This window comes from Myripristis murdjan, chromosome 9 (genome assembly GCF_902150065.1).
Source record: "Myripristis murdjan chromosome 9, fMyrMur1.1, whole genome shotgun sequence".
Lineage (NCBI taxonomy): Eukaryota > Metazoa > Chordata > Actinopteri > Holocentriformes > Holocentridae > Myripristis > Myripristis murdjan.
Window position 1 is genome coordinate 32418362 of NC_043988.1, and position 16104 is coordinate 32434465.

The 16104-nt window shown below is 41.3% G+C and overlaps 1 protein-coding gene across 1 annotated transcript in view; it reads left to right on the plus strand.

Annotated features, from left to right (window-relative positions):
- Positions 1–16104, plus strand: part of cds1 (CDP-diacylglycerol synthase (phosphatidate cytidylyltransferase) 1) — a 45739-nt gene that overhangs the window by 19984 nt on the left and 9651 nt on the right. The window contains exons 2-8 of the mRNA XM_030061120.1: positions 2152–2306; positions 6655–6751; positions 7035–7132; positions 10204–10343; positions 12090–12148; positions 14575–14657; positions 15131–15218. Of these exons, the coding sequence (XP_029916980.1) occupies positions 2152–2306; positions 6655–6751; positions 7035–7132; positions 10204–10343; positions 12090–12148; positions 14575–14657; positions 15131–15218 (720 nt within the window). The remainder of the gene's footprint in view (positions 1–2151; positions 2307–6654; positions 6752–7034; positions 7133–10203; positions 10344–12089; positions 12149–14574; positions 14658–15130; positions 15219–16104) is intronic.

The following is a 16104-nucleotide window of genomic DNA, read 5'->3' on the forward strand; positions in this document are numbered from 1 at the left end:
TAAGAAAGTTTTGTCCAGTTTCTGTTGACAGTGTGGAGAATTTAATGGTGAATTTAATTCTCTTTTTATTATTCAGGTTGTAGTTTCCAGAGGTGTTGTATTGGACTACGTTTTTTTGTCCTCCCTATTCATATACAATGAGGGGGGACAGAATAGTGGAAACAGTTGTCAGTAAAATGCAGTCCAGTCCAACAGCAGCACTAGCTATGAGCTCAATGCCAAACATAGAAGTGAATGAACACCTCTATTACCGTGACAACAAGAAAACCTGAGCATTATAGGCAGCAGGAAAGGAGACTTTATGGCACAACAGTTGGACTGGACTGTCCAGGTGGAGCTGATAAAGTGGCCACTGAGTGTATGCACCACTACCAGGTGGAACGTTGTGGTGGAGATATTGTTTTCACCCCTGTCTCTGTGTGTGATTGTGTGTGTGTGTGTGTGTGTGTGTGTGTGTGGGCCTATCATCCTAAAATTTTTGTGCACACTTATACCTGTACCTTTGCAAAACACTTGCTTTGGATACTTTTGGTCTCCCTCCATTTACTGTCTACCTCACTTGACTACTTCTGTCTCTCTCTTCCACTAACATTGTGAAACATATAGCAATCACTATATCTATTAAAATATTCATATTTTTTACCATACTGTTCAGCCCTATTACTAATTTCTCTTTTTATATCCTCCTGCAATTTTAATAGGAGTATTACCTTCCTTCACAGCCCTAATGTAATGGAAACTAGTCACCATTAAAATCACTCGTGGTTCGGTGTGTTTGAAATCCTGGGGGGGATGTCTGACGTTCGAAAAGGAATCACCTAAAGGCCTACTTGAATTTTTGCCAAGTTTAAAGGGCGGACAGTCAGCCGGTCTCGCCCTCATTCCAGGTGAGAGACTAAACTCTGACCAGCTAAAGCCACATCCCGCCCAGCCTCACGTGCCTCTTCTCAAATTAGACTGGACTCTTATTTGACTGCTCATTTTCTTCACATTTGCACATTTCAGAGGGCAGCTTCTCTGTGTTTTTATCCTGATGGAACTGTTGGGGGTGTGTTTGCGTGCATGTAAGAGCTGCCTGAGCAGTGTTTTCCCTACCATAGGCCCACCACTGGTAAATCTGGGCATTTTGTGCAGAGTATCATCAAATAATATCAAATTATTGTCATGAAATTTACATCATGCAAATCTAGTATTGCCAACCGTCTTGTAAGATACCAAATAACTGCGTAGTGCAGCCTGTTGGCGAGATGGCATCGTTCACGTGAGACACAGCGTCTGTCTGTACCGGTGTGATCAGGTTGTCATGTGCATTTCAAAGCATAAATTCAGCTGCAAAGGAGTAGCCAGTCGTCCTGTGCAGTGCAGAGTTGTCAAAGTCATCCTGAACCTAACAGGACCCGCAAGGTTCATTAAACAAAGTCCTAGAGTTGCTTTAGCCCATACCTCTATGTGTGTGTGTGTGTGCGTAGACTGTTGAGCTTCTCTCTTACTGTGTGGAACACACACTTCACCTGAGAGACTTATTATGGTTTATGTTGTTCCTGTTGTTGCTCTGTTCGATTTAACCCCAGCCCGTCTCTCGCTCTCTCCCTCTCTTAGCAATGGCCATCAGCCGCCCGTGCAATGTGTGTGTGTGTGTGTGTTTCTTTGTGCCAGGCTTAATGATGCGTTTTGAGCGTGCATAAAGGTGCAATTATTTCTAGACAGCACTATTTCCTATCAATATTGCATTAGTGGCAATGTTATATTTACTCCCACTCTGCACCCAGTGGCGACCAGGTCAGTCCCACAGTCTGTGGTGCAGAGTCTCCTCTCTCCTGCCTACTATCAGCATATATATATATATATATATAGTACTCTAAAGTGTCAAGTTTGAAAATAAATAATATCCTATAGGTAGCAAAATGCAGATAAATAGAGTCAGTGGCTCTTTATTGGATACCAGCCTCACTTTTATGGGCGTATTGTTGGAAAAAAAATGACCTCACCACTGCAAACATTTTAAGTGGAAGCACTACTTAGGACCTATTTTATGTTGTTTCTGTTGTTTCCTAGCGTATGTGGCTTTATTGTGTGTGTTCTGTTTATCAGGTGAATGTTGTGTTTTTTTGCACAGCTATACTAAGTACCTGTCTGTGTGTGTCATGGCAGGAGGCAGATGGAGATGACAGGTTGGGCCTGCAAGGTGAGGCAGACGGAGAAGGTGATGGTGACTCCAAAGCGGACACTCCAGACATCCCTCCCACCACAGAAACAGACGACACTCCACAATGTCTCAACAAAGCTCTGGAGGGGCTGCCACCCAGGTAGGTGCAGCCTGGAGCCAGGTGCTACTGTACAGCCTTTATTACTGGAGCTCCTTCAAGTGCATGCCAGAAACACTGTGTTTACGAGTTAGCAGCATAGCAACTGAGCTTCTGAACTGTGATGTTTCATGATGGAAAAAAAAATGGTGGAGAAAATAAAAAAAATGAAGTCTCTTGTTGACAGTAACAAAAAATATTCTTAGATCCAAAGACTTAAAAATAATACACCTGATTCACATTCTCTGCTATTTATTCTGCTGCCAAAGCAGAAAACAGCCTGTCAGTATTTGCTCTTTTGAGCTGGAAAACAAACAAACAAAAAAACAGATTTATACAACAGTCAGTTCCAGCTTGGCTGTCTTGGTCCAATACGGCAGTGATCCAACAGAAAACAATTAAAGACCCCATGAAATGGACTCTTACTTTCTTGATTTTATGTGTTTCCTGTTGAAACAATGCGTTTGGGTGGGACATTATGCAGGAAGGATCATTCACAAGTGCAAACCAGTAGGATCTCAGTTTGGGAGAGACACACATTTGAAGGGACAGGTGGATGAGGGAAGGTGTTCAAAGATTTATGAAGGTTTTATTGGTTGAAATTTTAATTTACATTCGCTTGTGCAGGATGACGTCACGGTGCCCAGGTTCTTCATTTTGCACAAAATGGAAAACAGGACATAAAATATGAAGGTCGCTTTGGTTCCTGCAGTCACTCCAGAATAATCATGCACTTCATCTAAACATAGACAGTGACACTCAGCGGCAGGTAGAACTTGTTAAAGCAGAAGCTGGATTTTGAAGTGGACCTGCCAGTGTGGTTTGCACCAGGAGAAAAGCTTCCTTCCCTCTTTGCTTTGATGGATTTTCCTGTTACCTGTAGTCAGATTCAGCAGGGAGCATGCTAACAGCCTGTTTGATTGAGAAGCTGCTGTCAAGTACTGTTGAGACTCTGAATATTAATGTTGGTTAGTAGTATTTAATTAAATGTGATATGAAAAACAAACAACAGTAATAATCTTCAACCTTAAATCACATTGACTGCTTTTTCTTAAGCACAGCGGCATGCAAAAAGCCTTTTAATTGCAAATAGAAAGAACACAGAGCATGTTCTCTGGTGGGGCATCTTTTAAGATTCCTACCCAGCACTGGAAATGCATGGAAGGAAGAATTTGGTAATTTACATCTTTTTAAGGAATAGTCCAGCGTTTGGGCAAAATAGGCTTTTTCCGACTTACTCATACTGAGACAAAAGTATTTTGCCCAAAACATTGGAGTATTCCTTTAACAGGTTTGGAAATTGCACACAAAGGTTAGGGAAAGTTTTAAAATATGACGACATATTTGTTTTGTCATATTTGTTAACGTAAAGAATAGACTTTATATGTTGATATTGCATAGATAGTAGGTGCATGACAACAACGTGCATAAATCACACTGAACATGAAAATCTTCAAATCAGAACAAGAAATTAGGGGTTGGAAAAAGTGTGGACTTTGGGAATTGAAATGTGCAGAAAATGTGCTCTTTGCAATTAAAATGATTATCCTTGCGTTGCATTCAGTGTATGTAGGTTTTTGACCAGTGTTCTTGCAGAAACTCTTATCTCTGGGCAATTCTGGACTGTAAGACTCGTTAAGTTTACCAATCTGAGTTACAAGCACAGCGAAGACAAGTGAATTTGGTCCGGTTTGATATACAGATGAGAAACTGCTTGACCAATGAGTGGCGGCCAGGTCACAGAGCTTAAAGGCTCTTAAAGGGAGGACGCCGCTAATCCCTGCAGGCTCGGCGACCATTGGAGCCGCTCTGCTGCAGAGACCTGTGGATGAACAGATTGCAGAGAGACAGAGGGATGAGAAAAAAATTGAGAAAGAAAGTGAGGAAGAAGGGAACATGTGGAAAAGGGGAAGCAAAGAAAGCAAGAAAGGAAGAGGAAATGACAAAGGGAGGGCAGAGGAAAGGAGAGGGAGGACAAGGGAGAGGGGGAAGGAAAAGAAAAAAAGAGGAAGAAAACGGAGGTAGAGAGAAACAGAATGGGAAACAAAGGGAAACGGTGAAATTAGGATTAGGGAAAGGAAGGGAGGGAAAAATGGGAAACAAAAGGAGAGGGAATTGAAGGAGGGAGGAATAAAGGAGCAAGGTGAGAGAAATAAAGAGAAAGAATGGGAAAAATAGATGGAAGGACAGGGAGGGAATGGGTGCAGAAAAGGAGTGAGGGAAAGAGCAAATGAGAGAAGAAGGGAGAGTGTGCACACAAGAGAATGGTAGAGAGGGAAGGAAGGGAGGGGGGATACGCCAGAAAAGGACAGAGGGATGAGTAAGAGATGATGGGATGGTGTCAGAGAGAGAGGGAGAGAGAGAGAGAGAGAGAGAGAGAGACTGAATGACTATGCAGTGGAAGCAGCAGCAGGCTTTTTTCATGATGCAGCAGTTTTCAGCCTCCATTCATACAGCAGGCAGCAGCCTCTCTCCATGGCTCGGCTCCTGTGACGCTTTTAGCTGTTTCCACCTCTATTGTTCGGCTCCCAGGCAGCAGGCAGGCCATTTATTTGCCTCACAACAACATGCATGGCATATTTTGTTGAAAACACACTTACCCTCACCCTCCCTGTGAGCCTTTAAAGGACAATAACACGGATTTTGCATATTTAGGCTTATATCTACAAAATATATACACACGTCATGTTTCTGATAATGTTCTCAAAGTAAGCAGTCATATTTTAGACGTCCAGTATCATTTTCCCTCCCTCTTCTCCAGCCAAGTTTCTTCACACCAGTATTCGATTACCATAATAAAGTCCTCCACATTAGTTTTCCTAAAAGTAGCAGCACCGTTTGGTTTTGAAATTGGCCAGAGTGAAACGCTCCCTCCGCCAGGAAAAATAGTCCCCAGGGAAACGTTTGCTTTCCACAACCAAAAATTCACATTTGAAAATGAGGGAATTTTGATCTTTAGTACCCCCACATGATTTACATTATTGGTTTGTTGCAAAGTAAAATGTGGGAAATTTGTATTGAATAGGCCAAACATTCAGAATAAGGACCCACTTGTTTTATCCTAGCATATTTTGATATTCTAGATATTTCAGTTCTTCAGTGCTGAAATAGAGCTTGAGTAAAGCTCAAAAATTCCCACCCGACTCAACCTGAACCTGCATTTGTTTGGCCCAAACCCAAAACAAGTCTGCAAGCAAGCAGTATTTTGAAAGCCTGACCTAATTAAAACTCGATTTTCCCAACATGTCCACGCTGGTGCTTTGATTGTGTACTTCCCAAAGTGGCAGATGCACAGCTCAGACTTAAAGGAAACGTCAGCAGCATTTAGTACAAATATTTTTAGAACAATATCAGTTTTAAGGTGATGTTTAGATTATCTAACAAACACTTCAACAAGCTCTCATTAAATATGGGCAGCTAAAAGGCTTGTCATACATGTCAAGGCTTGTCATACTTTTAGTGTCTCAGTCTGTGAACTGTGTTAATACAAGGGAGCCTCCTTTAGCACTCCAGGGCTGAAGTAGCTACCAAGGTTGAGGCAATACCCAAATAATATTGCTAAAGTATTCAAATAAATGAAAAAAAGATTGGTTATTTCACATAGGAAATTGTGTGTATATACTCGAAAGCATACTTGCAGCTCTTTTTCCCAGCACAGCTTAGTGCTCCCTCTCCGTAGCAGAATACGGTGGCCAGTCAGGGACTACCAGGAGAACAGGACACTTCTGTTTCATCAGCTCTCAAAGACATACGCACTCCTTTACCAATAAGCGTTCTGTGTCCTGCAGCCGATAAAGCAGACCTTTGTTGTCCACATAAAGGCCTGCAGGCTGCAGAGGGCCCAACCCGAGTCAGATACAATAATGGAAGAATTATAGCCTGAACTGAAGTGACCCGAACCGGGCTGAGCGCAGTGATACAAGCACATAAAAGGAAGAGAAGTGAGTGAATAATTTGTGCATTTGAGATGCGAAAAGCCAGGGCACCTTCAAATGAAGAAATTACCAAAATGAATGGTTTCATTACCACTACTATACTACATTGTATGAATGCTTTGTTTGTTTTTTTTGAGAAAAAGTTATCAAATGTTCATTGCTTGGTATTTGAAAAACTCAGACAGTTGGTTATATTTCGCTAAACACTGTTGTGTGTTGGCCTCCAGAAGATTCAACCCTGTTTAGTCATTACTTTGATGCAGCAATCATTTTGCTTGAGCAGGTGTCACACTTGTCTGAGTGGCTTAAGCTGATGGAGCTCTTCAAAGGAAGCATGAATAAACAAATGAAGCAAGCGTGAATGTGACGCTAAAGATGGAAACACATCAGTGATGGAAAGTTTCCGTTTTCCCCAGATGGAAGAACTACTGGGTCCGAGGGGTTTTGTCTCTGGCCATGATATCAGGCTTCTTCCTCATCATCTACCTGGGACCTGTCACACTCATACTTGTGGTAAGTATGTAGGCACTGCTTGATAGCCATTGTAGAAATTGTTTGTGTAGGTATTGGATCATTCCAGGTACGTTCCTAAAGCAGCTCCTCTTTGCAGTGAAGCCAAAGTCTCACCAGATGTTCAGCAAACAAGCAGCAGACAGTTGGACTCAGTACCAATAACCAATGGACAGAACTTAAACATTCAGTCCATTGACAGAGACATGTCCCCATTTTTGAAGTTAAATTTCTGGGCCTAAGCTAAAAGTAAAGTCTGCCACTTTGCTTCTGTCCTCTTAAATAGGTCATGACCGTCCAAATCAAGTGTTTCCAAGAAATCATAACGATCGGCTACAGAGTTTACCATTCCTACGACCTCCCATGGTTCAGGACACTAAGCTGGTAAGGAGACTTGATGTTGTGAAATGATGGATATAGGTATGTTAGTACTGTAACATGAAGATGAAAATGATAATATTGCAGAATTTACCCTTTGATTTATGTCACTCCTGCACGACAGCACTTATTCTCCACTGACATGATGCTGGTGGTCACCTCGACCCTTTCTAAGAACCGGTGTACATTTCCACTCGCTTGAGAGTCAAATCAATGATGTCATGATTACAGATGTAGGCATTGCACTGTCCAACACCCCTTTCGTTGTTTTCTTCTTGTAAGTCCCTGTATTTTTTAGTTTGTCATCTTATTACGATCCATGCTCCCGCACTCCGGATCAGATGACACTCCCTCGCTCTGTATGCAAATTAGCACATACATCATTTGCGTATTTGTGCATCAGTGCTTTGTTAGTTTTCTGCAGGAAACTAAAAGACGAAGAGGTTTCCTAAGACCTTAGCGCGCAGGCAAATCCAAAACAATACAGCGTGTTTCATGTGTTCGCCATCCACGAGAGTCCATTTTTGCCTGTTGTTGTGGCTTCTTCTTGTTGTTTTACACTTTTAATGTGACGCCATTGGTGTAGGTATTTACGCCCAGACACATTCGCATACACACTGCTGAAAGAATATGGCCGTATGTGGGCCGGACCACATCCTGAACGATCAGATCTTAATGCGTACTCAATGCGTCTTGGATGCATTCACGCCCTGTAATTAGAGCTGTCCACTTGTGATCGGATCACTCAAGACACATTTTAATGCCAGGTATGAACAGTGCCTCTGTGGCACTCCAGACTGAATAAATCATCAATGACTTATCAGCATTTTGTGCATGAAAAAAAATCCCCATCTTAAGCATTTAGGGTTAGGGTTAGTTTTATATTCAGTGTTAAAACTCTTAACTCTCACTTTTTCTGCCAATACGATGAGATAATCCCACTTTCCAAAGCAAGTTTCAGTTGTTTTTAGGAATTTCTGCGGGTATAAGTATAAATATATTGAAACAAGGCAAAATAAGGCAGATCAGACCACTAGGATCAAGAAAATGACACTTGGTGGTTGTCAGCAGTTTATTTCTCCTGCAAGATCAACAACAGTACACACCAGACTGTTTACCCCATTCAAACTTTTCTGAGCTGAAAAACAACATAAATAAACCTGACGGGGAGTAAAACTTTGCATGGGACAGTGGGCCGCTTTGTTACGGGCCTGCCTCCCGCCTGAACACAAACACAAACATGCACTCGTGTCTTTTAAATCGTAGAACATATCCCAAGGAGAACAGAATCCAGAAACAGAGGCGGTGTTTGGTTTTTTAATAGGGACCATTTAGTCATTTCTCCTGTTGCCCGCACACCATTTATGTCTCCCGACGCTTCAGCAAAACGCTGACTCAGCTTGTTTTCACTGCAGGTCGCTCTCTGAATAGCAAATGCCCACCTACCCCTGTGGTTCTTAGGTTTGTTTCTATTTTAGTTCTTATGTTTCGGTTAACAGTCACCTTTGCACGCATGCATACACACACGCACGCACGCACGCACGCACACACACACACACACACACACACACACACTATTTGACACCAGTGTTCAGTATAACCTGGAGCAAAGATCACTGCCATGCTGGAAGGGAAATGAAGCTGCTTGAAACTTGCCCTCTTCACCAAGGCCTCCCACATAACCTCCCCTCACCTTCGCTCCTCCCTTTTCTCATTCACAAACACACACACACACACACAGATGCACTCATACACACACACAGCAGGTCAGCATACAATAGGCGGGCACAAAAAGGATATAAAAAGCAACACGTGCTCGACACACAGAAGTTTATCTCCTCTCGTCTCGCTCTCTCTCTCACACACACAGTGCACATCAGTGTGTAACATGTGGGTACACACAGGTGTGTAGGTAATAGGTGATTTTCTATTAATAGAAAATCCGTTTGTTTAGCTATTTTTTAACTACTCAGCTCTATGTGAGTTTGTAAACCGCGAGTCAAGGCAGAGATTTGATGTAGTGCTTTTAGCCAAACTGTTCAATGCATTAAATAAACATGTGCAACACTGTAAAACTATTTTTTTTTCTTTTGTAATGTGAAAAACACAGACAACAGAATTTCTTTATTTAAAAATAAAAATTACTCACCAGAAAATTTGATTTCATAGTGTTCAAGTAGATCAACACAAAGTTAAGGCCACTTTTTTTTTAAGAATCGGGTTTGTTTCAAAATCTGTGTTAGAGCATTTTTTTTTTTTTCCTTTTAGCAAATCAGTGCAGTTGAATCAACACAATTTATAATCCCTTTATCAAGGAGGGAATGAATCATTACACTCCAGAAGTACGCATGCACACACAGACATGCATGTGGATGTCAACATAAAAACAAAATCCAATCCAATCCAGTCCACTTTATTTATACAGCACAATTTTAACAAACACAAGGTTTTCCAAAGTGCTGCACAACAAGATAAAACACCACAAGACAACACAATAGAAGCAGAATAAAAAGGTAAAATACACAATAGGGTAACACGATAAAATAAGATAAGATCAAATAAGATAAAATAATAATAATAATATAATAAAATAATATAAAATAAAATAAAAAAATAAAATAATAATACAGTAATAATTTAAATAGAATAAAATAAAATAATGTAAAATGCAATAATGTAAAATGCACTGCCCGCACAGGATAAAAAAAAACAAAAAAACAAAAAAAAAACATGCACACATAAAATCATAAAATCAAAAACCCTACATGGTATCAAAAGCTAAATAAAATACTAAAGCTAAAGAAAATAGGTGGGTTTTAAGAAAAGTTTTAAAATGAGACAATGAGGGGGCCTGCCTAATGTGCAGCGGCACAAAACTGACAATAGGACCATCCTTTCATGCCAAGGGAAACTCATACGCATAATGAACATAAAAATAATGATAAACTGTATTTATGTAGCACCTTTCATGTCTTGAAATGCAACTCTGCTTTACAAGAGAAACAATAGAAATAGAAAACAGAAACAATTAAAAAAAAAAAAAGTAGAAAAATGATTCCTGTGTTCTTTTGCAACAGGTACTTCCTGATTTGTGTCAACTACTTCTTCTATGGTGAAACAGTCGCTGATTATTTCGGGGCTCTGGTGCAGAGAGAGGAGCCGCTGCAGTTCCTGGCTCGCTACCACCGCTTCATCTCCTTCGCTTTGTACCTCGCAGGTGGGTTTCACCCTCAAGACAATGCAAGCCTGTTATCTCACAAAACACACACGCTCTTTGGCCCCTTGCTTCCACACACAGCTTTATTTTAGCGGTAGATCAGATTTCACCGACCACAGTGAGGGTGTTGTGGAGCTGGATGTGGTTTAGCTTACACCGTCGACAGCTCTGGGAGGGAAAAATTAGAACAAAGAGGGGCCAAAACACCCCAATGAGACTAATATAAAGTTTCCCACTTAAAAGAGAGGGGGAGAAGAAATCAAGATGGCTCACAACTGCACAAGATAGTCTCCATTTCCGTGTTTCATCCTCCCAAGGCCTGGTTTGAATTTCAGGCGTTAAAGATCTAATTTGCCTCATAATCTGCCATTGTTGATTTCCATGAATTGATTATTTTTGAGTCAAATATTTGGAATAGCAAAGGTTTGCCAGTTTTTCCGCCCCTTGTCACCAAGTCTTCTCTTAGCGAGCTGATGACAGGGTTATTACCTCGTTAAACTGCAGCCAAATGTGTCATAAAACCACAAGAGGGGGCAGCTTTGAGTGTTATCAACAAGGGTGCGCAGCATACGATTGATTCACGTGTGTAAACGTGCAAAAAGGAGTGGCTGTCAATAAGGAAGCCTTTTGTTCAAACTCGTCCACTCATTAACTAACCAAAATGTGTGTTTTTGTATCCAGTGCAGGTGTGTTTAACATATATCATGGAGCATTTTAATGAGTTTGTTGCAGCGATGGCAGCGGACTCATTGGACCAGCGGTCTGTTTTTCATTTGCTGCTGCTGGGACAGTAGAGTTTCCCTCTGGGATGAATAGAGCTCCTGTTTATCGATCCATCATTCACCAGCTCTAGAGTCTATAGTCGGGTGAAAGCACTTCTTCTTTGGGCCTTGCTGACTTCGTTGTCTTTGAGGTGACCCTGTCCAGCCAGCCGGGCGTCAGCTCTAATTAGAGTCACATGAATGCACTGGAGCGGACAGTATACTCCTGACCTGACGCTGATAGAGTAGAAAAGTGGGTATGTCATCCCTGGATAGACAGTTTCTGAAGAGAAAAGTCTGATTTCTCTTTTTTTTTCTTTTTTTTTTTTTTTTTTATAAAGAAAACTGCTAGGTTACAGACATGATCTGCTTTAACTGGAGATTATGTTGCTCCATGATTAGTCTGTGTGATGTGAGGATAGATCTGGACTCATTCAATGTTTCACTGGTTTGAAAACATAATTTTTCGTGTTTGTAACTTTCACAAAAATAGATTGCTTGGTCAATCAGACTGTGCTAGCATAGCAATGAAAAATTGTTAGGATAGAAACTAGCCTCAAAGTGAGTTTCAAAACATGTTAATAGCCCAGGGATATTTGCTCCTGAAACCAGTGTGACGTACGAACTTTCCCACCTCTGCAGTGACTTCCCTCAGGGCTTTTCCAAGTTTCTCCGGCCAAACCTGATGAACGTCCCAAAGAGTCGACCCTGTCTGATATATCTGTGCAGTTTCTGAGTCACTTTGTTCAGTTTTACACCCTCCAGAATGGTCAAAGGATGATATTCACTGTGTGTTTTCAGATGTTGTACACATTGATGCTTTTTCTGTCACCTCAAAATGTTCATGTTCAGTCAGTCACAGGCATGTCACACACATTCACCCTTATATATAATGTGCAATGTTGTCAGAAAATGGTTATTTTTTAATCTGTTCCCTTCCAACTCAGTTCAAAACAACTGACTGCATGTTGTCTACTCTTCACAGGTTTCTGCATGTTTGTACTGAGTTTAGTGAAGAAACATTACCGCCTGCAGTTTTATATGGTGTGTATCAGCCAAGTTAACCCCTCCTCCCCTTCTCCAGTGCTAACTGTCCTATCCATCTGCTGCCACTGCTTCCTACCTCTTGTTTCCCTCTGAGAAGGTTTTGGAAAACTCTTCTTACCTGCAGTTGCAGCCATTGTAGAAGTCCCTCTGTTGTTTTTTTTCTCCTACTTATTTTCATGTTTGCTGGATTACTGTTGCACCTTGGCTGGTAACTGGTGTGTTGATAGACACTGTTGTTGAAATGCTCCCGTGTGGTATTTTAAACCCAAAAACGTCCAGTAATGGGATTGACCTGGGATTAATTGACTTAGGAGGACTTCTACAGTGGCTGCAGCTGTATTTCACACACATGCATGAATCGTCTACAAATTAAACAGTAGACACATCAAGCTGCCTCTTCCATCCAATGCTTTTTAAATGCATCTCCGTGCAATCGGCCCAGGGCAGACTTACACCACCAGAACGCTTTTAAGCACCAGATTTATTGGCTCAGAGTAATGTCATGACTATGGGCATCTGAGAAGATCTATGGCCTGGGGTTTTCATTACATAATGTATACCATTTGGCAGACACATTTATCCGCTGTGCCTCGCTGTACCCAGAGTGCCTACATTTTTAGACCGAGTGGCTTAGGTTAGGAGTCATTGCCTAATTCTGGCCATTTTTGTGCCTTGCTATGACGATTGAATTACATGATCATTTTCCCCCCCTCAAAGTGGGGATACATTTGACGATAATCTTGTTAAGTACACCAGCCATCGAAGGAAGGCACTGCCCCAACCGGTCCAAGTCAGTCTTGTTTGGTTTTGTCATTTGCCCTTTTTCTTTCTGTGAAATGTCTCTTATCATTTTGTTATAAGCATCCACATGCATTTCTTTGAATCCAGTTCATCAAAGCCGCTCTCCAGTGACCTCATGACCTCAGTCTTTATCAAAACTCCTCCTGAGACAGTTCATCTCAGAAAATGATTCATGATAATCTCCACCAATCAGAGTGAGTATCATATGCAGCAGGTTAATTAGGGTCTGGACAAGTTGAGCCAGCTGTCTGTGATTACTTGTTTCTCCCATTTCAACATGCAAACCAAAGACTAATCACTTACATAAATCACTGGAAGGGGTGTGGTTACACCTCTTGCATAGGTGACACTCATTTTGATTGATATTGTGATTGGTGGAGATAATCATACAACACTCAACTGTTTCAGGAAGAAATCCAGAGGGGTTACTTTATGCTGCAGTCCATTGCAAGGCAGACGTTTGTCGTTCTGAGTTGGTATTTGCCGACTTCCAATGTAAATGTGTCCCAGTGCATCTGCTCAGGAAAACACGGACGTCCGCAGCAAAATGATGTTTGTTTATACAGATTAACAAGAGACGAGAGGAATAGGCTTGTACCACATCCTCGCAAAGACTTCTGTCAAGCACAAAGCAACTGTATGGAAATGGCTTCTACAAAGTGGTTACAGCACGTTTCACAATACAATACAAACACTGTGTAAAGTGAAAAAAAAAAAATGATGAAAAGGTAACTCTGTTTTACGGTTCACTGTTTGCGCCACCATATTTGCATGTTTTTACTCAGGCTAGGTGGATCTCGCCCAAGTTTCCGAGTTGGAGTTTCGGCTTGAACGGCCGTTCCATTGCACTTTTCCATGTCAGAGTTTTTTTTTTTTTTTTCTGAGTTCTGAGTACAATGGATCGCAGCATAAATTTCCCACTGCGTCCTGCGGTCTTCTTCCTCAGAAAAAGGAGGAAGACTGCAGGTTGTAGTGCAGTTGAAACCTGTCAAGGTAAATTAAACAAACGTATAAGAGCATTCTAACATCGGTCTCAGGAAGAGTTTGGAAAATGACTGAGGTCGTGGAATCACTGGAGGGAATTTATTAAATATGTTCTGCATTTTATTTTTTGTTTGTTTGTTTTTTGCTCCCAGCCACTAATTTTTAATCACTACACATGATGTTTAGGATGACATGCTCTTCATCAGACCAAATATGTTGAATTTTTCAATATATGTAATTTGTAGTGATTAAAAATGAATGGACGTGAGCAAAAAAGCGTGCCAAGCCTGTTGTGTTTCGTGGTGTCTTTGGCGTAGCGCTGTGCAGAAGCGGTTGTGCATGTTCCATCTTCTCGTCCCGTCTTATGTTGCCAGACAAATGTGCTTTTCCACCGTCCACACGCTAGCCTGCTCTGCCCATGTAATCATCTGTAATAACGTCTTGCGTCGGTGGTTTGGATGTTTTTGGACATGTGCCTCCGTGTCGCCCTGCAGCGTGCGCGCCGCCCGTGTCCTTCACCTCGTCTGTCTGTTTGTGTAATTCCACTATTTCTGACATGAGCCAAATGTTCTGAGCAGGCCCGGCCACATTCCAGTGCATTGACACTGTGGTGTTTGTGTTTGTGTTTGCCATTCCAGTTTGCTTGGACCCATGTGACCCTGTTGATTGTGGTAACTCAGTCCCACCTAGTCATTCAGAACCTGTTTGAAGGAATGATCTGGTAAGCGGGACACAGACACAGACCTGAGGAACCTGCCTTGTCTCTTTGCCTGTCGCTGCACTTGTGCTGTCGCCACTGTGTTGACTGCAGGGGAGCTCCTCATGCGGGCTTTTCAAATTAAAGTAACGCAGCAGGAAGTGGTTCTCAGCGGGGGTTGATTTCAAAATAAAATGCATATGTGTATCATTTCAAAAAATGTTTGCAAGGAAAAATATTTCACTAGAATCCTCATCACTAATACAGGTTTTGTAGTTGCCAAAAATGTCACTTTTTGCCTCCTCAGTCACAGTGGCAGGTATATCTTAACAATTCACCAGCCACTTTCACTACTGCATTAGAGAACCACATTTTTAGTGTAACATTAGACAGCTAAATTATGGTTGGCCCAGATTACTGCGAAAGTTAACCACCACAGCCAGAAGCAAATAATTTCCCCACCACCTCTTAATACTGTTGAAATTCCTGTTTTCCAGGTTCATTGTCCCCATTTCCATTGTGATCTGCAACGACATCATGGCCTACCTGTTTGGCTTCTTTTTCGGGAGAACTCCACTGATAAAGGTAAATCCGAGTTTTGCATTCATTTTCCACAGCAACGGGGAAAAGCTGCTGAAGAAGCGAGCAGTAGGAAGGAATTTTTTTTGGAGTTTTTGTCAATCAAGGTTCGACTGTGCCGTTAAAATCCTAAGAGAGGACCATGTTTGTTGAGAAAATAAACATACAAATAGGTTTTTAGCTTTAAATTGTATATGGAGGATTTGAAGGAGAGAAAAAGACAATTGGGGAAAACATACAGTATTTTCCCCGGGGAAATTAACAAGGTCAGTTTGGGCAGAAGAGTGACATTTTTGACATTCAGCTGCCACTCTCAGCCATACCAATTTCAAAGTAGTCACACACTCAATGGAACTGACAACGTTTTGCCAGATTTTTCTAAAATAACAGTCCACCGGTCGTAAGCAATGCTGTGCTCAGTGTCCCAGAGTGATTATTTATGACAGAGAGGCAGTTAGTCAGGAAAGAAAAGCTGAGAGGGGACATTTGTCGTTGTTGTTTTTACTGCAAGGCAGATGAGGATAATGGTTTAGGGTTGTGGAGGTCAAGTTAAATTCCCTTCATTTTATGCAATTTAAAACGTGTCTATTACAAGACACTCAAAATGGTAAAGTTCATGTAGGGGACAAAAACTGATTTTAAAATGTTTCTAAAGCCTGAACATTAAAACCCAGATGTGGAAAAAAACAGAAAAGTAAAATTTTAAATACAAATAGCCTTAATGTACATATAACAAAATAAAGAAATAAAAGCTGACATAAATTAATACATGTACAATCATTTTATTCTGTGTGTTTGGTCTACTCTACTCAAGTTTGGTGGTATCGCTATTAGGGATGTAAAACCAAACTGAGAAAAACAAACCATTCAACACGTTGCTAATCCAAAATGT